This window comes from Manis javanica, chromosome 11, assembly GCF_040802235.1.
Source record: "Manis javanica isolate MJ-LG chromosome 11, MJ_LKY, whole genome shotgun sequence".
NCBI lineage: Eukaryota > Metazoa > Chordata > Mammalia > Pholidota > Manidae > Manis > Manis javanica.
This window is the reverse complement of record NC_133166.1, coordinates 82,161,151-82,187,500: the sequence shown is the minus strand read 5'-3', so window position 1 is coordinate 82,187,500 and position 26,350 is coordinate 82,161,151. Positions and strand designations below refer to the sequence as shown.

The 26,350-nt window shown below is 37.7% G+C and overlaps 2 protein-coding genes across 23 annotated transcripts in view; one reads left to right on the top strand and one right to left on the bottom strand.

Annotated features, from left to right (window-relative positions):
- The window catches only part of LOC118971592 (uncharacterized), a 411,068-nt gene that overhangs the window by 102,598 nt on the left and 282,120 nt on the right, over positions 1–26,350 (bottom strand). For 3 of the 22 annotated variants that reach the window (XR_012122786.1, XR_012122781.1, XM_073216766.1), the window contains one exon: positions 16,695–17,487. The exons of the other annotated variants lie outside the window; for them this stretch is intronic. The gene's annotated coding sequence lies outside the window, so the exon portion shown is untranslated. Of the gene's footprint in view, positions 1–16,694; positions 17,488–26,350 lie in introns of those variants that run through there. 22 annotated transcript variants of the gene reach the window in all.
- Positions 8,455–24,557, top strand: TNFSF18 (TNF superfamily member 18). Its single transcript, XM_017640493.3, has 3 exons — positions 8,455–13,018; positions 19,378–19,408; positions 20,970–24,557. Exons 1-3 carry the CDS (start codon positions 12,857–12,859, stop codon positions 21,314–21,316), a joined length of 540 nt encoding a protein of 179 aa, XP_017495982.1. The 5' UTR covers positions 8,455–12,856; the 3' UTR covers positions 21,317–24,557.

Below are 26,350 nucleotides of genomic sequence, written 5' to 3'. Positions count from 1 at the left end.
ATAATGTTTAATGATAAAACCTATAAAGATGTTAAGTGAGATAATGACTGAGACAAGACAACTGGATTTGTAGAATGTAGAATTAAGAATGTAGAACTGCAGAATGATGGGGAATGGAAGGAATACTGTATGTGGCAATGGAGAGGGTCCACCTGACTAGAATAATCACTATAGGTTTCAGAGAGTGAAACCTCAATGATTCCTCACTAAAGAGTGTTTAGCAAAGGGCTAAAACATTAAGGCTTTAGGAAAACATATTTGTATAGCTGAACAAAAAATGCCCACTAAAATAATTCCAGCAAAACGTGTCTTCTATTCAATTTTTCCCATTTCTTAAAATTGTGTGTCACCTCTTATTTACTGCTGCTATTTCAAATGATGTTACTGTGACTAAAAATTGAAGGCCAGCATTTCCCCTTCTTCATCATATGAATTCCATTTAACTTCCTTTATGTTCTGAACTTCCTTTTGCATCACATCCTACATCCTGAAGGCATTAGAGATTTCTACTTTGACAATATCATATATTCCTTTTTATTGTCTAAATTCACATGTGTAAACTCATCTTGCATACCTCGTCAGTGAGACTTTAAAGAAAAAAGCTAAGAAATAGTCCTAAGGAGACCAAGATGCTGAGTCTGACTATAGTAGGTACAGGTGAATTTTTTTCTGATTCAAGGTGAGAGAATGCACTCACCCTATAACCCTAAAGTATAGCCCCCTCATTGTATGATTTGGCCACTAAGGAATATAGGACGGAATGTGTAAAAGGTCATGGTGTAAAAGGTCATGGGCAAGCCTATTCTTACTTGGAAAGATAATTCAAATATGTAATATTTGACATGAGAATCAGTATATTCTTTCGTTTTCTCATTCATTCACTCTTCCCACACACATTTACTGAATACCCGCACTACATGAGGCAGTGAGATTAAAGATAAACATGGTCCCAGCCCCTCAGAGGCTTGCAGTTTAATACAGGGAAATAAATGCTTTTCTGGAGACAGATACAATACACCAGGATAAATGAAAGGAGATAGTGAACAATACTATAAGTACAAGCTGACAACAAACCTAAGAGTTGCTTGGGAAGCATGACAGTTTCTCAGTCCATTTCAGATGAGTTGATCACTGTCATCCCTCCTGGTAAGAATCTACTCACTCTATTTACTACTATATCAAGGATGTGGTTTTGTGGCAGGGTTTAAATTAAAGCATGGTCTGATACACATCAGAAAACATACAGAGTGATCACTCAGTGTCTACTGGGTGTTCAGTAAGATCCTGGTACTTACAACTCACAGGCAGGCTGCTACTGGGCCTCCAGATTGGACAAAACCAGTGTGAGTCATGCTGTTGATACAACAGGCTTTAGGTAACATGATGAGTACAAACATTGCTCTGTTTCCCTTCCTTGGTGTTACCTGGAGGTCCTCACCTGTCAGAATCTTAAGGAAAGGGAAGCTGGAACATTATAGAAAGCTGTAAGACCACTATATCTCAGCTGTACCATAAAAAATGTTATTATCCATGATATGATGCTCAGGGAAAAACAACTATGGAGTTAAATGTGAAATGAAAAGTTCAGTATAGACTTGGTCTGGTGATAGCTGATTCTGACCAGTGGGTTATAATGGGATGAACATAATACTTGTAAACTCAATTCTTACATACTGAATCTGGTCTGGATGCTACTCTGTGATGGTCTAATGTTAGTAAAACCAGCTATGCATCCATCCACACATATACCTACACATCCACCCACTCATCCACCCTCCCATCCATTCACCCTCCCATCCATCCATCCATCCATCCATCCATCCATCCATCCATCCATCCATCTACTTATCCTTCCAATGTTCACTGAGAGTCACCTGGATTTTGGGAGTAAAGAGATAAAAAACACCACCTCTAGAGGTCTACATCCCAATAGAGAAGATGAATAAGTAATCAGATGATTATGCTGTGGGTGGTAGGTGCTGTAATATGGATAAATGTGGTGAGGTTTGGGAGAAAATTGAAATGGCACTTAGCTAAGATGAATGGTTTCTCTAGGAAGTAGTTCTGGTTGAATTTCAGAAGATGATAAGAGTTGGCCAGCCTAAGACTAAGAAGAGGAAAAGTTGAAGGGTGGTTTTTGTCTAATACTGGCCTCTCTGATATTGGTACTTCTAGAAAGAGGATTCCTGCCATAAACTAGAACCCTTTCAGCCTATTTTGGAATAAAAGCCTCCCCTGAGAAGGAAACCAGAGGCAGCACATTAAGAATGCTCCTAAATTACAAACAAGAATGGTTACTTGTGATGCCAGACCCTTACAGCAGCACGGCAGTACAGAGCCAGTGTCCTCATATAACTCTAAGACAGTCTGTTCCTTAGCTAACGAGACTTGTAATGTATCAGAAGAAACACTAGTTAGAGTGCAGACATCTATTCTAAACAAACCGTCTCTCACACTTGAATAACCATTATGTCAGTTTTGAGCTAAGATAATAAGCTTGAGGATGTAGGCTACGATCCCTAATAACTTTTCAAGTGGTTAGGGCCTTGCTGACACATCCTGTTGACTTTTTAAAAAAAATACTGTTGAGCACCAAGAGGGGAGGAAATGTCCATGTGAAAGCAATTGATTATATACTACTCTTTGTATCCCTTGGTTTAAAAAAACTTAAAACAAATTCCAATAATAAGGTATTGCTATATCCATTCAATATGGGTACCATGCATCCATTAAATACTATTTTTGAATTACTTAAAGGCAATGCCAGCTGCACTTAAGTTTTCCATATTTTGGCTATTGTGAATAACACTGCAACATAATGGGAGTGTAGGTATCTTTTTGAGATCCTGTTTTTATTTCCTTTGGATTTATGCCCAGAAGTGGGAATGCTGGATCATATGATAGTTCTATTTTTAATTGTTTTAGAAGCCTCTTTACTGTTTTCCATAGTGGTTGCATCAATTACCATTCCTAAGTACAGTGCAAAGGGTTCCCTTTTCTCCATATCCTGCCCAGTACTTGTTATCTCATGTTTTTGATGATAGCCATTGCAACAGAGGGAGGTGAAATCTTATTGCAGTTTTGATCTGCATTTCCCTGATGATTAGTGATATTGAGCACCTTTTCAAGTATCTGTTGGACATTTGTATGTCTTCTTTGGAAAAACGTTCATTCAGTTTCTCTGCCCATTTTTTAAATCAGGTGATTTTTCTTGCTATTGAGTTGTGTGAATTCTTTAAATATTTTGGATATTAGCCCCTTTTCAGGTATCTGATTTACATATTTTCTCCCATTCTATAGGTTGTCTTTTCATTTTGTTGATAGTTTCCTTTGCTGTGCAGAAGCTTTTTAATTTGATGTAGTCTCACTTGTTATTTTGCTTCTGTTACATTTGCTTTTGGTGTCAAATAAAAAAAATTATTGCCAAGACTCATGTCAAAGAGCTTACTCCCTATGTTTTCACATAGGAGCATATGGTTTCAGGTCTTAGACGCAAATCTTTAATCCATTTTGAGTTGTTTTTTGTGTACTCTGTGAGATAGGGGCACAGTTTCATTCTTTTGGTGTGTGACTGTTTTCCCAGCACTATTTATTGAAGAGCCTGTCATTTTCCTCATTGAGTATTCTTGGCTCTGTTGTCAAATATTACTTGATGGTATATGCATGGGTTTAGTTCTGGGCGCTTGATTCTCTTCCATTGATCTATGTGTCTGTTTTTATGCCAAAATCATACATTTTTTATTATTATAGCTTCATAATATAGCTTGAAATCAGGAAGTGTAATGCCTCCCACCTTGTTCTTCTTTCTCAAGATTGCTTTGGTTATCTGTGGTCTTTTGTGGTTCTGTTAAAATTTTACGATTTTTTTTCTGTGAAAAATGTCACTGGAATTTTGATAGGGATTATTGAATCTGCAGATTGCTTTGGGTAATATGGATTATTTCAACAATATTAATACTTCCAATCACTGAGTAGGAATATTTTTCCATTTATTTGTGACTTCAGTTTATTTCATCAATGTCTTATGGTTTTCAATATACAGATATTTCAGCCCCTTGGTTAAATTTATTCCTAAGTATTTGTTCTGTGACTGTTAAGTCCATCTGGTCTAATGTGTAGTTTAAGTCCAATGTTTCTTTACTAATTTTCTGTGTGGATGATCTTGTGGAAAGGGGGTATTGAAGTCTCCTACTATTATTTTGTCACTATTTTTCCTTTTGTGTCTGTTAATACTTGCTTTATATATTTAGATGCTGTTATGTTGGGTATATATTTACAGATCTTATCTCTTCTTGATGAATTGACTCCTTTATCATTATAGAATGACCTTCTTTGTCTCTTTATTACAGTCTTTAGCTTAAAGTCTATATTGTCTGATACATGTATAGCTACCCCTGATTTCTTTTGGTTTCCATTTGCATGGAATATCTTTTTCCATCCCTTCATTTCCAGTTTATGTGTGTCTTCAAAGATGAGCTCTTGTAGGCAGCATGCTAGTCAATGCTTTTTGTTTGGAATATTTAATTCATTTGCATTTAAAGTGATTATTGGTAGGTATGTAACTTACTGCTATTTTGTTAAATGTTTTCTGGTTGTTTTTGTTGTTCTTTTTCAGCTTTTACATTCTAGGATTACAAAATGACAAAAGAATCCTAAGGATCCCATTTGTACACTCATATTTTATATTCAGAAGTGTCCAAATTCTATGCCATTTTCTTTAGATATGAGAACATAGCTACTAAATAATCACTTAATAAATTTAGTTACTTTGTATTTCTAGTCATTTCCCATCACATAATAGTGTGTGTATGTGTATGTGCGTGTAGAGGGAGAATTCCATAGGGATATACACATCAAACACTCTGGAGCAGAGAAAAGAAATAAGTGGTGAAGTATGGAGTGGGTTGGTAAGTTCAACTGCAAAGGCAGGAAAGCATAACAAATATCTCACGTTTGCACAGGACATAGAGCTTGAAATGCACTTTACATTTTTTTTTTTACAGATAAAGAAACTAAGATCCAAAGATTTTTTTTTTCACATGCTCGAGGTCACATGATGGGTAAGGGGAAAGAATCAGACCAAGAATCTGGAAAGCCTGACTCCTTGGCTGGGCTCTTTCTACCTCACCAAGGTGCTTTCCTGAAGCTCCTCCTCCTACCTCAAAACACTGCAGAGCAATACTAGCTGGGAAGGTCTGGTCTCCCCATGTCCACTAGCTCCAAGTCACTTGTGAGACTGAAGTGGACAAAGGTAGCTGGCTGTGGAAAATGAAAGTGATGGAGCCAGAAGCCCTTTCTCCTTTCCTTAGCTCATTTACTTTGGAAGTCCATGCCATTTAGTTCTCTTGTCCCTCTGTTCACTGGTAAACCACATGCTTTCGTGTTCAAATAAATACAATTAATGGTGATTTCCATGTTTCCTGCTCTGAACCTTAAATATTGGTTGACTTCAAATCAGCACAGTCAAATCCTTATTATGGGCTGATCAACTCCTACTTAAACAAGAGAAGGTGCTCAGTAAATGTAGGTACTTGCTGTCAATATTGTTACTACTGACAGAATCTTCACAAAGGTCTTTGAGCTTTCAGCAAATTCATGAATGATTCTAATGGTTGGTGAAATCATCTGTCATCTTTACCACAGTTACTCTCCATCTCCTCCCCTGTCAATCTTATGGGACCTTTCTGTTTTCTTTTACACTAAAACCTACCACAGTTCACCCACAATCTACTTGGCTCTAAATGTCTCTTTTAATCAATATTCCTTTTACCTCTATGTTTGCTGACAAATTTTACTATTTATATCATTTCCTATTTACTATCTCATTCTTAAATTAACATGAAGAACAAGATTTAAAATAGGTGCCTGCTATATATGCAATATTGGAGTTTAAAGGCTTCTTTTTCTCAGCAGGCATCATTTGCTGCTAAGAAAAATTGAACACCATGGGGGAATTTTATGGCTGGAAATAGTTTTGATATTTCCAATGCAATAATATATTTATCTCAATTTAAAATTTGATTTCAATTCTGGCTCCATCTGGAAACCTGAGTCACATTGAGATTGAGGAAGAATAAAAGGAAGAATGTGAAATTGAAGACAAGGAAAAAAGTACACCTGTTTAAAAAAGATAGCTTTATTTAGTAAAAATTCTTCCTTCAAAAGATACAATAGTACATGTTATTCAAAAATGGGACACATAGGATGATCGACATTGTAAAATAATCCTACCCCTACCAAAACAAGTTTAGGTACTTATTTATATAGCAAGGCAGAATGGAAAGAATAGGTTTTACAGTTGAACAGATGTGGTTTTTAATTTTGTAGTTTTATGACTTTGGTTAAATTGTTAAACAGCTTTTAACCTCCATTTTTTCAGCTGTTAAATAGACTGGTAAAGGCAATTCTGTCATGTTGTGAAGATTAAATAAAACAAATAATGCATGTGAAACTTGAAGTTTTTAAACGCAGTGCCTGAAAGAGAACAGGCTTTTAATACATATTTGTTTCCTTGTTTTTACTCTATAATTTTCTATCTTCTTTTTTATTTTTTAATAGTCGACATTCAAAATCAGCACTCAGTGGTGTTGAAACTGCAGAGGCTGGTTGGTGCCTGAACTGATCTACGAATTCACAGGATGAGGAACTAGGAGAGGATGCAAGAGGCTGTGTAAGTGTGGGGAGGAGACTTCCTTTAGGCTTCCTTCAAAAACCTTGAAATAATTTAGGCCTGACCTTAGCATAATTTTGTACTTAACTCCTACGGTTGTTGGCTCTTTATTTAGCAAGTGGGAACTGCTACCTTCAGTTGGCCCCACTTCATCAAGCAGCATTCCAGTGTTTTCTGTGATTCATTGTTTTTTTGCCACTGGCATTCCAGCCTGAGGTTTCCTCTTTATAGTGGGATGTTGTACTGTATTAACGCCTACTCATTAGACCGAACGGACGAGTACCTCGGCCTGAACAACTCTAGAGCCTTTGCCAATTCTCACCTGAATTGACTTGACTGGTAACTCTGGGGAAGTTACATAAAATCGTACAAAAAAGATAAGTGACATGTATCTTGAAATCAAAACATATTTTCAATGAAAGTTTGGAAAGATCAAATATGAAAGAATCAGCGATTACAAGAGCGAATTCCTTAAGATTAGAGACCGTGCCTTACTCCTGAATTCTCCATCTTCAGGTAAAGTGCTGAGAACTAAATCTACACACTCACACCACACATATGCTTATACACACATGAAATATACATTTACACATTATACCATATGTATCATGTATAGAATATGTTTACATATTATGCTATTCAGTAAATTATTAATATATAACATGTATGTATTATATATTAATAATTTACTGAATAGTAATTGATTTGCTTAGGGGAATGGGATATTATGAGGTTTTTTTTTTATCTGACTAACGTCTCTTCAAACACATATCTCAGCCTAGACATTATCTCCTTTATAAAACTACCCCTTACTCTGAGGGAGTCAGGTATTTGGTTCTCATCCTACTACATACTTCTCCCTGTATGTATGGCCTTGTTTATTTTGTCTCTTTCCCTAGCTACCTATAAAAACCAAACAAAATCAATCGAAAAGCAATTAAATGTTTAAAGATAGGGGTGGCCCCTGTCTATCAGTATTCAAGTTCCAAACATTGTACTTGGTGTGCAGAAGGCATTCAATAATGTTTTCTAAATGAACAGGAGAATCATGTATCCTTTGGTTGTATTTTGGAATCATTGTATATCAAAAAGCCAAAACCTTTCTTTATTCCTGTAGGTTCCCCGTGGCAAAACCAGCAAACTAGCCATGAGCCAGAATATCTAAATTGAATGGTTGAAGGCCAGTGCAAAAATGGAAAACCAGAAGAGAAAGTGTCTCATAGGTTTCTGAGTGAACACATGTGATGGCTGGGTGCCGAGTGCAGTGAGTGTGCTCATCATTCTCCGGGGCTGAGCTGGTGTGAAAAAGCCTACCAAACGAGGAGACCATGCACAAGAGTGAAGGGAAAATACCTCTGCCATACCCCTCTCCTAAGGCTGCCCAAGAAAGTCCAGGAGATTTGAGGGATGCTTAGTTTCAGGACTGTTAAGATCTTCTGATTTCAGTTAGGTGGTGAGGTGAAATACACATTCTCTGATAATCTGTGATATTGGGCAAGATATGATTTAACGACAATGCCCATTCATTATGGCTTTAGGGTGATGGTTTTAAATAGGAAGTGCCATATCATACTACATAGTGGAAAATCTATTTTCAGTCCAGATTCCAAGCAGCAAGTAAATATTCCCATCAAAAGCTATTTAAGATGTTCTTCCCATGGCCAGGATACTGACACAATGCTGGTTAGGTTAGAGACGAGACACACACACACACACACACACACACACACACACACACACACACAGACAATAGCAAGCCATTCACATAGAGAACTCAAGCTTGATAGACAGACCTACAACCCACCCAGCCTTTCTCCAAGACTCCTGCTGAGGCAGGATACTAGCACTGGAGGGCTTCTGTGGAAACTGGCCAACAGACAGGTTACTTAAAGGCTGTACTTGACCCAGCAAAACATAGACAACCAACCAACAATTTGTAAGGGCTCTAAAAATGTGGATTTGTGTAAACAGAAAGCACGAAACAAAGACAATTTGGTGTGAAGAAAAGGGTCCCCAGGTCATGGAAGAAAATCAATTTGAATTCAAACTATAGCTGACCCTTGAACAACATGGATTTAAATTGCACGGATCCATTTTTATGTGGATTATTTTCAATAAATATGTTGGAAAATATTTTGTAGATTTGCAACAATTAAAAAAAATATTTTCCTCCAGCTTATTTTATTATAAGAATACTATATATCATGCAAAATATGTATTTATGTTATTAATACAGCTTCTCACCAACAGATTATCAGTATTTAAGATTTTGTGGAGTCAAAAGTTATACTCAGGTTTCTGGCTGCACAGGGGATTGGCACCCCTAATCCCTGCATTGATTAAGTTTTAACTGTATTTCCTAGACTGCCCTGTTTAGGGTTATTATTAATTTCTTAGAGACAATGATCTGGAGATTGAGATTAGGAGTCTCAATATACTTTTAGGATATATTATACATATAACATGTAAATATGTACATATATGTATAGATGAACATATATATCTTTTTATGTATAATGAGCTGTACATAATTCTCCTTACAACATAGGTGTTTATTAATCATAACAAACATATTATTGTTGCCTTCATAAAATTCAGAGTTTAAAACCCTGTTTATGTATCATGTCTGTCTGTCATCATCATTATTATCATTATCTATCGATCAATCGATCGATCAATCTATCATCATCTATAATCATTTATCTACATAACTTCAAGCCAATGGGCCTTATTTGTTACAACCGTGAATACTCTGATAATCCTGAGTAGGCAGAATCAGATATGTAATATTCCTATGGAGTCCTGATATATTCAATATTTCTGACTGAATATGCTACCCCATATGCCATCAAAAGGATAAGTCATGGTAAATAGTGTATAAGGGGAATACAGTGGGAAAGCAGACCTGAGGAATATAGGATTTTGGAGGAATCTGATGGTCATCTAATACTCTCTGGCAGATTTTAACATACATCCTACACTGTTTACTCCACACAGCATCCACTTGACATATTTCAACATTGAGAGGTAGAAAAATATGAATTTTGGAGTTGAACAGATGGGAATTCAATCTCTGTTCTACCAGAATAAGCAAATGATTCATCCACTCGAATGTCAGTTTCTTCATTTTTATATATGGAGACAACATGGGCTGCTTGATGTCCAAATGTAGTTATGCACAGAGAAGGTACATAATAGGTGCTTAATTTATTTTAGTCTAATTTAATTAATAACTGAACTACAGCCAAGTTTCTAGATATCAAATTCATTCTGAATTCAGAACAACCATGAATACACTTGAAATTGCTTAATCAAGCATACCTTGCATACTTTTTAAAATCTGAAAAATACAGAATGAAGTTTTTCTGAAATTCCTCATTTGGCAGCTCTTGAATGAAAACTAATAGATCCATTCAAAAGTTTGGTGCTTTGTCATTGTTCATATTGAATTCTTTTTAAATATTCTAATATTTACAGATGTTTACACCTCTAAATATTCATTCCTCATTTTACCCCTCCCTCAAGAAAGAACTCCCTCCTTTCCCTTCTCAAACAATGTCTTTCCAGTCTGTCTTCTCAATTATGTTAGCTGATCTAGATCTTGCTACTCTCTGGGGCTCTGTCCTCTAGCATACAGTTGGGCACCTGTCTCTCTCTGTGGGTAAGATTTTAATCTAGCTGGCTGGCAAGTTCCTCAACAGCTTTGACATTTTTCTGTCTCCCAGAGCTCTTAGTACAGTAGTGGGCTGATAGTAAATGGTCAACATGGATTTGCTAGTTGGACTTAATTGGAAAAAATCACACTCCATGTATCTGAATGAGTTAACAGGTCATAAACACGAAGACTTGGGTTTGGTGCTTATTTATCTCTTGTCGAACACTGAAAGTCACATCCGATATGTCAATTCTGATAGCTTACACCAAAGAGGTACAAATGGGATTTCAAAGTCTTCTCTACTGTCACTTGTCCCAACTGAGGTTTCTTCATTTCTGAACACTGTTTGCGTAAAGAAGCCCTAGAATGTATGTTTCTTGAGCTAAGCAGGTCATCTTTCTTAAGATAATTTCATAAGGGTGAAATAATTAATCAGGCTATAACAGAACCTAATTGTGGTAAAGGGCAGAAGGAGGAGGACCTGGATCTTATTTGGAACCATTCCTCATTTGAATAATGTTTACTGAAGGAGTAAGCAGAGGCAGTTCCATTGAAATTTTAGAGAGGAGGTAGGAGAAGGAACAGATCAGAGAAGCAAAAAAGAAACAGTCTAAGTTTTCATTGGCCAACTTTAAATTCTGCTCTAGTGCATATGGATTATAGATATGATATGGTGTAAGAGTTATAGGTACAATGCATCCTCTTCTTCTAGGTCAGTATATAAAAACACAATATATAATATACAATTATATATACATATATATATATACAATTATATATACATAATATATAATATATACACCCCTGCATCACAGTTTCTATAACAGAGCCACAGAAACAGAGAAACATTGCTGCACTGAAAACCTATTTGTATTTCTATTTGTGTGTGAGTCCATGATTCTTTTTTTTCAGAGAGAGTTTATTGATTAAGGGAAATTAGAGCCATGTTAAAGTTTGACACTGCAGTGTGAAATATCACTGCAAATAGTGTGGTATTCAGAGAAGATGGCTGGGTTACCAAACAATATTCCTGGGATTAGGTTCCTACTCCACCATTACCCAGGCAGTAGTGCTGTGACCCACCCCTAAACCTTTATTATTTATTCTTAGCTGCCTTTTTCATAAATGAGGGTGTTAAATCTCTAGGTTTTTTGTCTAATGAAAAAAAAATTTGATTCTTACATTAAAAAAAATTTCTTCAAAACAGTTTCTTTTTACCTCCTTTTATTTAAATGAACTTCAGCTGACTTACACCCCGTGGTAAACATTTAAAAACAGTAATCCTTTTCTAGGATTTTATAATTGATTCAGTCTTTTTGGGGGAAGGAGGGTGAGCATTTAATAATGTAGATAGCTGTCAGATCACTATGTTGTGATATACTAGAAACCAAATAATAGTGTATATTAACTATACTTCAATAAGAAAAAAAGGTTTTATAATTGAATCTGTCTTTACAGCATCTTTAAGAAGGGTAGAGGAAAAATAAAGACTTGTGGAATATCTCTTATGAGCCAAATCTTTCATATTTATTTCATCCTCAAAAAAGCCTTATGAAGTAGAAATTTTGTCCTTCACACTTAAGAAAACAGAGAAGTAGTGATATGCTAAAGGTGCCTGAGCAGGTAAGGGCTGGGTGGTACCTGAGGCTTTCCTCTCAGGTCTTTTCTGGTTGGAAGTATTGTGTTCTTTCCAGCACAAGATGCTGGCATTCTGTAAAAGAGTCGGTATCCCATTTAACAGATGGAAAGACTGTGGTACATAGAAGCTGGGGACTTCCTCAATTTTGTAGTAAATCAGCAGTTTTGGTGCCAAGAAGAAAACTCAGCAATTTTAGAATAGAGCATAAGTTCAGACTGATGGGCAAGGTGTAAGAAAATATTGTTTGTATGGTAATTTTATTTCTATTTGATGTCAGCATTGATTTTCAGGGTATTTAAATGGTGAGATATGAGAGAACTGAGCCTGTGGTATTTGTATATTTTTAAAAAACTAAATTCTAGTAATACTTTAAGTGTTTCCTACAGACTCTTTCCAAATGAACAAATTTTATATCCTAGAAATTGATGAAACCTCCTTATTTTTTCCAAACTATGCATCCTAGCCTCCCTAGCTCCCCAGTCCTCTGCCTCATAAATCATGATTCTTGGAGTATCATAAGGCTTAACCTTGAACTTTATTTCTTCTTATAAAAAGGAATCTTCTGATCTGGAAATAATTTGTAATGCTGTGCAGCAGTGTACTTCCTCTTGCTTCAGAAAATACTTTTTTTTTTCCCTCTTAACTTATATTGGTTTTTTTATCCTCTGTGTTTGTATTGGCTCCTAGCCTTCCACTCCTCTCAGTGCATTTGGTCTGCTGCCAAATGAGAGTCAGCAGTTAGCCTAGAAGTATCATTTTCCAACACACAGAATCAGAAGGAAAACCCCGCCTCTTACACCCACTACTGTACCATACTACAAAACTGACTAGTTGCATCATTTGCCCATCACTTGTGAATTTCTGCTTTCCACAGCTCTCATTCCTGCAGAGGATGAGTTTGAACCACATGGAAGATATGCCTTTAAGCCATTCACGTCCTCAAGAAACACAGAGACCATCCTGGAATCAATGGCTCCTCTACTTGACAATAGTCATTTTGCTATTATTGCTTTGCTCCTTCAGTACGCTAATCGTTACTTTTCTCCCATTCAAGGTAAGGAGACATAGTACCTAAGTTTGCTCTTTATTATAACCCTTTTTTCTTTTGTCATTGTCACTCAGTATTGTTAGAGCTAGTTGAATATAAGAGATGTGTGTGTACTAATAATGTAGATATAATTCCAATTTTGTCATGGCATATGGTATTTGAGGTTTATCTGAACTATTAAAAGTGTTTTTAAATGAAAAGCATTAAAAAATTCTAAGTGTTGGCTGCAGAACTGAGATGGATAGATGGAGAGTAATAATTAAATCAGTCGGCTGACAGATGCATGTGGAGTAATTTCTCCCTTTCTGGAACTCTGCTAAACCCTCTTGGTGAAACAAATAGGTGTGAAATTATGTTTTCCCTCAAGGAATAGGATGCAAGTTGCAGTCTAATTGAGGGAACAGACATAGAAAGATAATGGGAGAGAATAAGGTACGTGACAGGTGTTTAGTGTATCTTTGAGGAGAGAAATGGCATACAAGTAGGAATAAGAAGACACGGATTCGGTTCTAGGTCTCCCAATAACTAGCTGTACGAATTTGAGAAAGATGCTTGATCTTTCTCAGTTTCTTCATCTGAAAAATGATAGTAGAAGAACACATTTGTTCATTACAATGTCCCTTTTGCTATATAATACAGTGATTCCCAATTTACCCAAGGGTACTATAGAACATACACGCTTTAGAAGTACAAAATGGGGATGGGGAAAGGACTTTGGGCTGGAATGGTTAAGGAAGGCTTCATGAAGGAAGGAGGATACCCATTCCTATTTAGGAAGCTCTGATGTTTATCAGGAACTTCCCATTGAGCTCCAGTCCAAGATGTGGACCTAGGGAAGGGAATAGAGATACATTAGGTTCTTCTAAAAGTTTTTTGACTGGTGCCTACATAGCACTGACCAAAAAGAAACATAAAAAATGCTCTATTTAATTTATGATTTAGCCAATTTCTGGGTACATTTGAAGATTCTGAGCTTTGGGGAGAATAGGGTGGTATACAGTCAACTAAGAAAGACCTGTGATAAGAAAGGAGTAACTACAGCATCATTTCTAAGGGGATTGGCTAGCGAAGATGGGGGTTCCACTACTTAAGATGTTTGAAAGCAATTGAGAAAAGATGAAGGAGGAAGTAATTTAGTTAGGGCTAGTGCAGCCAGGTTTTTACAGAGTAACCCATTATTTTGTATTCCATAACTATATGCAAAGCTGTGCAACAGAGGCACTTCTAATCACATCTCCAATCTCTCAAGGAATGTATCAAGCAGAAGTCTGAACATTCTGGAGCAGTGAAACTTTGAGGCTAAAGAAAAGAGCTGTCAGGAATTCTGTGCTCAGATTTCTGAAGAAGGGGAAGGGTGAGAATAGCAATAGCCTCCACTTGGAAGTGCTTTTTACTTCTAAAAACACCTCTAGTCTTATTAATCAGATGAGCCTGAAAGACACAGGGCATGTAATAGGTGTCCCCTGTTCCTGCATGTGACTGGGGAACCATGCCCAGCAGAGGAGGGAAATGCTTTTCCCAAAGCACACAGAGGTTTCTGAAAAGGGAAAGAAGGGGTCTAATGATGCCAGAGGCAACTAGGGCGCACCTCTTGCCAGAACTGAACTTGACCGATTCCATGAGTTTGGGCTCTGATGCTGGATTCTCTTTCCTATGTAACATGAAGCTTCTCAATGAAAGTTTCTGCCTCTAAAGAAATGGCCCACAGTTTGTTCCAAATTTGGAAAAGTTTTAATGGTTTTCTGGATATCGTATTGATAGGATGCCATGGAAACCTATTTCCTAAGGGACAGGTCATTAGCCCATTTGCCGCTGGCTTGCACTTCCTTTTCATTACTGGCCGCAAATTAGTCTCTTTGGAAAGGAGGCAGAGTGGCCAGCAGTGCTGAATCATCATGAAGTGGCCACTTCCACCTCCTCACAATGCTCACGAACATTGTCGTTCATATTATTTTGGTCTCCATTCTAGTTATTATACACAAAATCCCACTTTCCAGCTTCTCTAGGCACCCATTCAAAAAGTGTTAGGGAAATTGACTCCTTCTAGGCCAACTGAAATTTCCCTGGCAGAACAGTATTTTCCTCCCCCTTCTTTCAGAAGACATTCAACTGAAAAGATTGGCTCTGAGTCCAAGGAGTTTGGTGTAGCCCCTCTGAAAAAAACCTCATGGAAATTGTAAGAAACCAAATGTTCAGAAGAAACAATGACATGAAGGATAATTCATTTCTCTGCTTCAGTGAAATGGAGGATACTTCTGAAAGATGTACTTGTACTTAAAAGCAGAGCAGATTGTTTCCAGATGATGATTTGATTAGGGGTGGCTTGGAGAAGGATAAGTTTGGCTATTTGAACCCAACTGTGTGAATCTGGGCATAAATCAAAATGGGTTTATAAGAGCAACTGATTCTTCTATGCAACAATGAACTAAGCTAAACTAAAATCCCAAGTGCTTCTTTATCAGTGGATGTTTAGTCTTTCCAAGTGTCACCAAAATTATAAATAGAAACTGCCCCACTGAGTGGTAGGGTGAGACATTTGAGTCAGACAGGCTTTTGCTGGCATCTCAGTCTGGCCTCTTATCAGCTACATGATAAGTTACTTAATTTCTTGGGCCAGTTATTTAATTTCTCTTACAATCATTTCCTCATCTGCCAATGAACATGCTAATTCTTATCTCCTAGGGTTGCAGTAAGGATTAACGTGATAGTACATAGGAGGCTCATTGTAGATTGTAGTGATTGCTATTTGCACCATTATTATTAATGCCATTAGAATGAAGACACTTTTTAAAAGACTTTTAACGAAATGGATATTCCTTGCTTATTTACTACTCTTCCTCAACCAAAGACTATCTACTTGCTGCCAAATAGATTATTTTTGCGGTTAAACCATTTTCCTTTGCAATCGAGAGTATCACAATGGTGGTTTCTGTGGCTCTAAATAGACATGAAAGCAGCCTACAGTGCAGTATCCAGGATCTCTGTTCCTAGCAGTTAATTAGATTGTGTCTTTAGGTCTCTGCATACTCTAGCATGAGAGCACATAGCACAGGTGCTATCTACAGCATGTATTTTGGTGCTCGTTTAGATTGTTACCCCAATTACTTCATGTGCATAATGTTTTTTTAGAAAGAGTACAAACTTCTTAAGTAGCAAGGACCGTAAACTACAGTTGCTTCTCTTGCCTACAATGCTAGTTCAGTGTGGTTCAATTTTTTATTATAATCAGCATCTCTATGAAACAGGCTAATATTTAATGAGCAAGACCAGACAGAATATCTGGGCTAAGTCCTTCATAAGAATTATCTCACTGAAAGCCATAAACAACCTCAATAAGCTAGGTGCTATTATCTCCCTCCTTTTTATAAGTGAGAAAATTGAATTGAAGGTAGTGCCTGTCACATACCTATCATGGGTTAAACTAAATTGAATTTCGACATCTAAGAAACCCCAAAATGAGGTTGAAATCATTTGCAAGAGCAAAAACAATGGCTGGAATCCAACGATTTATCTCCAAGAATAGTCACTGCCAAACATTTTTGATTATACCTCCCTATCAAAAAAATTTTTTTGAGTATACTTGTAATATATATGCTAATTTATTGTAAGTTGTATACCAGTACTAATACTATGCATATTAAAAAATACACATAGTAGAAATTTATAAGAATGAACCAAGTAATATGCTTCACATAGTTTATTCACAGTGCAAAACCATTTTGCGTTTACCAAAATATTGTATTATATGTAATATATAATATAAACAGTATATACAATGTAAACACTTCTAACATAATTGAAATATTTAATAGAGTAATTTGATGAGTGTGTTTCTCTTATTAATCTTAGTTTAACACTTTGAAGGTTACATTTGAAGTTAGTGATTTGAAGATTACATTCTAAATTAATTTACCTTTCTTCATGGTTTTGACTGTCATAACTGAAAAACTGCTTCACAAAGAAATATAGATTAAAATGGGAGAATGCATCTTTACTACCATAGTACGACACTCAATTTTCAATCCATCATTCAATGGTACAAAATGTTTTTTTTTAAATTAAGATGGTATTCTTCACTCCATTCATGCCTTTCTTTTCTTCCTCACACAACTTAAATTCCATGATTAATAATCAATCTTTACCTTGCAGTAGCCCAACCACTTGCTTCTCCCTCTCTTCATGATATTCTATTATTGAAACCTCAGTCCTGGAAAGTACCCCACACTGATGAAATCCAGTTCCCTTGTGTCTTTCACAGTTGACTGTAGCTGAGGAAAACACAAGACCTTGTTGAAAGGTCTCACTTTAAATTCATGGCCACTAACTTCAAGTGGGACTTCAGTGGTGCTTTGTAAACAGTCTTCATTTGCACAGTTCATTTGCTCTCCTCTATTGAACTCTTTCATTCTTTTGACTTTAAACATTCAGTGTCTCTTCCCTGTTCTCACTCTCACGTAATAACCCTCCTCCAGCTTCTGTGAGAAAATAAAAAGTGGGAAAGGAGTTTCAAAGCTCTGCATCTTATCTACCTCATCACCTGCAGTTCTGTCCATACACACTGTTTCCCTCTTGTAACTAAGTATACGTTGTTCATGCACCCGTCTAAGGCCACAAGTGAACTAGTTTCTATCCCTCTTACTCAAGGACGTTGCTCCAACAGTTATCCCTTAGCTCTTACGTATTACCTCTTCCCACTTTACTGGAATGTTCCTATCAAATTGCAACAGATAACTATGTTGTCATTTCTCTCACATTAAAACAAAAATGAAAACAAACAAAAACCTCTTTGACCTCTCATCCCCATCCAGGCTCCACTCAATTTTTCTGTTCTCCTTCACAGCAAAACTCCAATTTCTCTTTTCCCATTTTCCCTTAGAGCCATTCTAATGAAGCTTCTGCCCTCATCACATCACAGAACTATTTTTGTGAAGAACCCCCTGACCACCGTGCTGGTCAACCCTTTGGTCAATTCTCTGTCCTCTTCTTGATGCAGTGGCGACACCTGGCACAGCTGACCACTCCTCCTTGCAGCACTTTCTCCTCTTGGTTTCCAAACATCCCACTCTCCAGGTTTCCTTTCTGACTCACTGGCCTGTCCTTCTTGGTCTCCTTTGCTGATTCTTACTCATTCCCTGACCTCTAAATATTGCAGAGTCCCAGTACTCCTCTCTAACTACACAGACTTGATCTCTAACAGTTTCAGGTCTTGAGCATCACACAGAAGCTGAAGACTCTTAAATTCATATCATCAGAGTGCCTTACCTTCCATCATTAGACCCATCTGCCTACCTGATACTTGAACCTTCATATCTAATAAGCATCACAAACCTGTCATATCCAAAAATGAATGCATTATTCTTTCTCCCCAGTTTAGTCCTCCTAAGTCTTTCTGTTTACTCATGACCAAAATCTTGGAGTCGTCTTGGTCTCTTCTCATTTTCTCATCCTGTATCGATGTCAGGAACTCCAACCATTCATCGCCATCTCCAATGCTAGTACCTTGGTCAGAGGCTGCATGCTTTCCTGCCTGGATGCTTATAGAGATCTGCTAGCTGGTCTCACTGCTTTTGTCCTTGCCTCCCTTTAATTGATTCCTAGCAGCCAGAAAAACACTATAAAAGAAAATGTGCAATATCCTTAAGTTCAAAAAGTCTCTTACACACTTTGCCACAGGAAAACCAATCAGCTTTACATAGTACAAAAATGTTTGTGATTATATCTTATCTTACTACTAAGTATGTTACAGACTTTAGAATTTAAATATGTGTATTTATAAAATTAACCACACTGACAGCTCCTTGTAGCCTGTAAACTGCTGTTCATTACAGAAGATTGAAACCGAGGTCTCCTAAGTATATCCCAGTTACTGTATATGACACAATTGTCTTGATATTAAATAAGAGTGGCCTTATCAATCTGAGTTGTAAATATTTCTAAAGTTCAATGTGTTTTAAAAAATAAAAATAAACACAGATATAAATTCTATTATTTTATTCTCACTGCACAATGGGTTACCTTGTGCTGTCCTGGGGTGTGGAAAGTACTATTTATAAAAATTTTCTACAGTTGAGGAGGAGGAGTGGTTCAGATCAAATAGTTCTCTTGTTTGTAGGGGATAGGAGGATGGAATGAGACCATAACTTGTGCCTAGAAGACCCAAAAGGGTAGCAGGCAATGGAGGGTAAAGATGGAGCCAGCCATTTGCAAAGAGAAGCCGAGACAGCCAAGATAAGGCGGAGGGCAGGGATTTTTATATGGCTAGGGAAGAGAAGATTGCTCCAGGAATCTGAGCTCTCAGTAGATCAGCCACGAGAGTCATGACACTGTCATCATCCTGACCAATTCCTCTCTTTCTTCCCCTGCAGGTTGCCAACGAGCCCTGTGGAGCTAAGTTTGGTGAGTGACCTGCCTTGCATGCCTTCTTTTCTTAGTATTTGATGCAAGAAGACAATCTCCATTGTTGTCAAGGAAGCTTGTATTCTATTTTATTCATTTTCAACTACTATTCTAACTGCTTATCATGTGTCAAGCAGTTGTCTAGGAGCTGAGCTTTGGAGGCAAAACAGGCAGATAAGCCCCTGCACTGATGAAGCTCACATACAAGCTCACATTTTTGGGCAAAAATGCACATCATTCTTATAGGCCAGGGAATTTGAGATCCAAGGATTTACTTTGATTTCTGTATTTTAGTAAGCACAAGTTTCAGATTGCTGCAGATTTCTTCCCTCCAACAAACATGAAGTACTTTCACATGTCACATATTGCTCATGTCCAGGAGAGTGTGTGGGGGGTGTCATTTTTCTGTTTCCAAGTGTATAAAGGAGGAATGAGAGACAGGGGAATGGTCATTTTCTCTTCTCTGTTCCTCTCTCTTCAGCTTCTGAGTTACTTTCCCTTATAGTGACCTAGTATTTGCTTAGAAAGCACACTGAAGTTTACAGTTACACTGAGCCTTAGGGTATTTCTTAGAATACATACAAAATTGAAAATAAATACATTTTGGATCATTCACAGGCCAAACACAGATTTTCAGCAGGGAGCAGAACATTTCTAGAGTTAATTGCAACTCCTGTTTTCCTATACAGTTTATACCACTGTGACAAATTTCAGGATACTTGTATTTAAACAGTCAAATAATTTGCATTTATTAACTCATGAATTTACCAGTAGCTATTTTTGAAGGATTTGGATAATGGTATCCTAAGTGGAACTTGAACAATACATTTCTATAAACTGATGAGAAAACCCATAATTTAGACATGGTACACCTAATTCAGGAACACGGATGTATCATTCAATCAAGAGATATTAATTGAACACATACTAGGTACCAGGAACTCTAAGGTGCTGAAGATATAGCAATGAAGAAAATGGAGAAGTACACTTCCTCAAAGTTTATGTTTATATCCAAGTGGTTATAAGATAGACAATAAACAATTTGTAATATGCTAGAGGTGACACCTTCTATGAAGAAAACTAAAGCAGAGTAAAGGGAGAGAGGGACAGGAGAGCACTATTCATATAGATAGATGAGAAACATCTCATTGATAAAGTGATACATAGTAAATAGTATTTACATAAAAAAGCATGAATTTGCATCCTGGACCACCAACTTTGGTTATCACAAACCTGTTGTGTGATTCCTCTCTCCCTTTTCTTGTTTCCTTTCACAAATTGATTGACAAGAGATGCAGGGCCACTTAAAACTTAACCCATTTTTCTATTCCAAATCCATTTCTTTAGAGCTCCCCAAGAGAGAGATACACTCAGGATTTGCCATTTCTCTAAAACAAAGAGTAGATAGATACTTAAAATATTAAAATAGTGGTTGGAGGGAACTAGTACAGACCAGGTACAGAAACAACTTGTTAAGTGGCAAAGAATTATAATCAGAAAGGATGAAATAATTAAATAACTATGCTTTCCATTTTTTTTCTCACTTGTAAATTTCTTAAAGGACCAATACCTTCAAAATGGCAGATGACATCTCCTAAGCCTCCCTGTGTCAATGAGACAGCTGACTGGAAGCTGAAGATACTTCAGAATGGCTTATATTTAATTTATGGCCAAGTGGCTCCCAATACAACCTACAAAGAACCAGCTCCTTTTGAGGTGCAGCTACGTAAAAACAAAGACATCATACAAGTTCTAACAAACAAATCTACAATCCAAAATATAGGAGGGACTTATGAATTGCATGCTGGCGATGTGATAGGCTTGTTATTCAACTCTGACCATCAAGTCCTAAAAAATCATACATACTTGGGGATCTTATTGTTAGCAAATCCCAAATTCATCTCCTAGAAACTGGATTTGGTCTCCTCATCCAATTCAGCAAATGCAGAGAGCTCGTGGGTCGGTTGGAGCAGGCAGATTTTCAATGTCTGAACTTGGTTTGGGTACACAGATCAACACAAACAGAACCCCTCTGCATGTGAATTCTCATCTCTCATACTTATTGAAAGAGACTCAGAAGAAAGGCCAAAGACATTTGGCTAGCCCTGACAGTGGGTCAGCAAAGATACTTTACAAAGCCATCAGAAAATGAATATGGGTGCTAGAGGACAGAAGCCCCTCAACAGTCGTTGTTTAATTCTTGAATCCTTGAGCAGAAAAATGAAATCTTATCCCTATGGAAGCCTTATCTGGTATGCAAAACAAAAAACAAAACAAAACAAAACCCCAGGGCAGTAGCCTGGCCTTGTTCTTATATCCTTGGGTGACTTCACTTCATTTTTCTCATAGTCATGTGTTCCAAGGGCTTCCTAATAAAATGTAGTCAGGCTGGGAGGGCAGCCACTGATATGCCAACAATACCCCCTTTAGATTTGAAGGTGCTAGAAGGTGGGGAATATTCTAGAAAACAGCTGGTGTGGAATGGAGTGAGCATCATTTGGGAATTTCCCTGGGTTTCATCGTACTCAGGATGCAGGGTGCTTAATAAAACCAGTTGATGGAAGTCATTCTGACCCTTCACACAGGGCTTCAGGAGGACTTGCTGTTTGTATGTGTCTGTGACTGCTATGTGGTGAAGAAAGAGTAATCATAGTAATCACAGGCTTTTCAACCCCAGAAACAGGCATTACCAGTTCCATATTCTGTCATGTAATGATTTCCTATTTTTAGCTGTCTCTCCACAGTCTGCAAAGGGCTTTCAGATATCATATGGCAACTTTATGAAGTTAGTGGGGCAGGTATTTTTTGGAACCATTTTAACAATGAGACTATGGAGGCAGATGAAACACAGATAGGTAACTTGCCTCAGCCATAGAACTAATGACTATCGGGGTCAATGGCTTCTTATCACACTGTCACAGCCTTACAGCTGGTATTTCTGCTGTCATATTATAGTCTTTAGAGTTTACTAGATTCCATTTGCAGGAGGTGTAGTTCCTGTTAGCCCAAGGTGGGTAGAGGGAGGCTACAACAGATCTTTCTTTTCTCTGAAAAATTCTCTATCTTTCCCTGCCTGGAGCAGGGAGTACAAGAGTGTTACTCAGGGCTTATTCTGACCAAATCTCCTTCCTGTCATTGAAAAGCCTGTCTTTTTGTGTGTTAACTTCTAAATATGATGAATAGCACTCAATTCAATGACAGCTTGCTAAAATTTCGGACAATGTTAATTTAAGTAAGTGCTTATGGGTTAAAAAGTATGTAACTTGATTGCATGATAAACCAATTTAAACTATTTATGGATATCTGTAAAGAGTTACATTATGTTCATTAATACTATTACATATACAGCTAATTTAAACATATGTGTATTGTGTGCAACAAAAAAATTGCTTGGGGGCGGCTAAGCCTGAGGTCAACATGTTTCTTTGTAAGCTCCTTAAAAATGTATCTGCTGAGCGCTGTAGGGCCAGAGACTTTGATGCCTTTTTCCTCTTGCATTTGTATATTTTCTCAGGAAATTAAAATTCTATCATAGATATTTATGGAAACTGGGTGGTATTGACTGTCATTGAGTTATAAGCTGCGGTGGGCTGCAGTGGGCTAACACTAGTTTGGGAGAGCTGAGTGTTAAATTTTCAGAAATTTTGCAGTCTGATTATTAAATACAGCCAGCCCTGAAGTTAGCCACGGTCAGACTGTTCTGCTCATGGGAACGGGGAAGTGCTACAGATCAGGGCTTTTATTTTTGGAAAGCCCATTCGCACCACTGTTTGGAAAACTCTCCTTCTTAATGACTTCTCTCTGCTCTTGCCTCATTCCTGGGACAATCAAGGCAGGCAATGCAACCCTCATACTCCCTGCAAAAGCCCCACCTGAGGGAGGTTTCTCAGGGCCAGGAGAGACCTCTATAGCTGCAGGCAGAGAGACAGCTACTCACAGATGATCTTTGAATTTCCCTGGTGTTGAAATTTCAGTTTTGTTGTCAATGTATATCCTCTGTTTCCGTATTTCCTCAAACAAGTGTTTACATTTTAATAGAAGAAAATGTATATTGGTAAGTGGACTGCAGCTGACTTATCCGTGGGTTATCAGACTAGGGTTAGTGACTTAGAGCTCATGAGGCTTCATCGGAGAAATCTCTGCCCGTCTGAACACAGTTTGGCAAGTGGCAGTGCAAGGGAGCTGGACACAACCAGCTTTTGGTTCTAGTGTCCCAGTTTCTGCCGAGTTAGTCAGTTTCACTATCTGACTTCCACACATCTCCTCAACTCCACCACACCGGCTCACACCATCAAAGCCATTACCCATCTTCTCACATGAATTTTTACCTTCCATTTTGCCCCGTCAGAGCTCACGTATGTATGTAGCATGTAGTATGTAGACTAGCATGTAGTATGTCATCTGCTTCTGAAGAAGGCAGTTAATTGAAAAGTGATGCAGTCTCGTGCATTTGGTAGAACATAGTTAAATGGAGTATGTCTGTGCATCTTGGAAATGAAGTTCCTGCTGTTGTGTATTTAATATCAAAGAAGCAATTACATTGGTGGGAGTGCGAGGACATTTTTTACTAGGGGAGAAGCAAAATCCTGTTTGACTTATGGGTGAGGGATCTGAGGAGTACTTTCAAGTAGAAGTTATAACTAATGCCTTGGCACATACAATTTCCCTGACTGAATAGATACATCTCTATTTCAGGGGTCACTTTGGACCCTGGAAGAGTCTCCCCACTAGTTCTGATTCTCCTGTGAGTCCCACATCTATCTACAGGAAACTTGCACCCATGTTTTGCCCCTAGAAACTCAGTGGGTACAAGCTCATCTCAATGCAGCAAGAGTCTCTTATCCCTACTACCTAGGAATTGGCCTTTCTCTTCCCAGTGGATTTCCTTGGTTACATCTGATACTAGCTCACTGTCAGCTTTAGCTTCCTTAGGTGGGAGTCAGGCACCAGTTCTTTGTATCTCCCACTTGCAAGAAATATATTTCAAAGCTCTTTAAGGGGCTCCCTGAAGTCCTCCTACCAGGCTTACTGTTAGAAAGTACCTCCTGAAGCAGGAGTTGGGGAGGACTCACAGCATAGCCACAGCTTTCTGTTTATAACTGTTACCATAATCTTAACTTCTCCCAACTCTAGCCCCATTTTGTGTCCTTGCTCCAGCTTAAGTGCCTAAGAGTAATGGAGAGAGGGGCTTATCTTCATTCTTTTTGTAAATTCTGTGTATTGGTGGGGCAACTGTTACTCTCACTTTGATATCCAGGTACCAATCATAATATGCAAGAGTTGAAATTGAGTCAGGAAGAGCCCCAATTTAACATCCAGCTATACTCTTATATGTCTAAAAGGGATCTACAAAAGCCTACAATGAAATGCAGAAATACAAAAAGTCCCAAAGCATCATGGAGCAGTAAAATAAGAGCTTAATATGCAGGCAGAGGGAGAGGAAAATTATTGTTCTTAAAAGTAAGACCTAAAAACATTGTTGTTACAAGTGAATATAAATTATTGTTTTACATTTCTTTAAAGTTAAGAAAAATCAGAGAAGAATGAAGTAGAATTGTTTTATCTATTTTTTAAAAATGCCCATTTTTATTAGGAAAAAGAAACTTCTCTAGTGCTGAGCTCTCAGCAGATTCTGTTTCCAGGACCACAAAGAACTCTATAGAAAGCAAAATGCAGACTCATTCATCTGTTTTATTTGAATCTCCTAGTTTCTGTTAGCAGTTAACAACTTCAGGGAGTTCAAAACAGTTTAGTTGAGTGGTCAGTCCAAGACAGCAGTGTTGGTGAGTCCCATTATATTGTCTGGGAAAGCAGACTTGGGGGTTTATGTGACCTGCTACAAAGCAACCAGCAAGTGTTGGGGACAGAAAATGAAAATCCAACCAACAGGGTCCACTAGATTAGACCAACTTCCTCATTGCTTCAGTTGCATAATCAGAGGGCAAATCAGTGTCCAGGCTGACTGTTTCCACCCAGCTTTCATGGTGTCCAGGCACACCTCATGCAGAGCCTCGATACAGAGGCTGTGTTGGACCGAGGTGAACTGGTGAGTTTAACTTTCTAGAATGAGAGACACAGAGACCCTCTTCATCTTGTCCCTGATTTGGGGTTGCACCTCTTATTTAATGGGTAGTCTCTGAGAGGACCCTAAGACCAAGAGTCCAGCATCTGAAATGTATATTTATCATAATTTATCATAACTGAATTTGAGTGTTGGTGTGAGTTTGGCATTGTCATGTGTACTCTGGACAACAGAGTCCAGTGGGCAAATTGTTCAGTTTCCCCTTCCTTACAGTCTCCTCATGCACCATTTACTGAGCTCAAGTTCTCCTCCTTCCCCATCACACCTGCCCTCAGAAGCATTGTTAATGTAATTAAGGAAAAGAACCTTATGAATTCATTTGCAGTAAGGGAAAATGGCCAACAGCTACCTTGTCTTGCATTACTAAAATAGGACAAAATCCTATTAGCTTTAAGCTTTGCTGGGCATGTGCACCAAGAAGCAACTGACTTTATAATATCCTAAAGCAAAACAATTTATTCAATGATCAGTGGCAGAAGTTTTCACAGTGAGCTGTATGGATGCTACATCATATTTACCCAAGATGCTTAAAAAAAAAAAGTGATTCCTCTTAAGTAGGTATTCATAATCTACTTACATGTTTCTAGGAATCAAAATTTTTAACCCTGACTCATGGGTCTTTTCTTATACACACTATAGCTTAAGAGCCATTGCTTTATGGAATGCAACTTTAAATCTCAGCTGACTTGTTTCTCCCAGTATTTAAATAGAGTCACTCTTCTAAACAATAAAATACAAAAGTAAAAAACAAAAACACACATACATGAAAACCAAAGTCTTATGCCCATGAGATTTACTATAACCCATCTCTTATCACAAAAGTAAATGACCTTTTATCTCCTTTTCAAGTCTGAATAAAG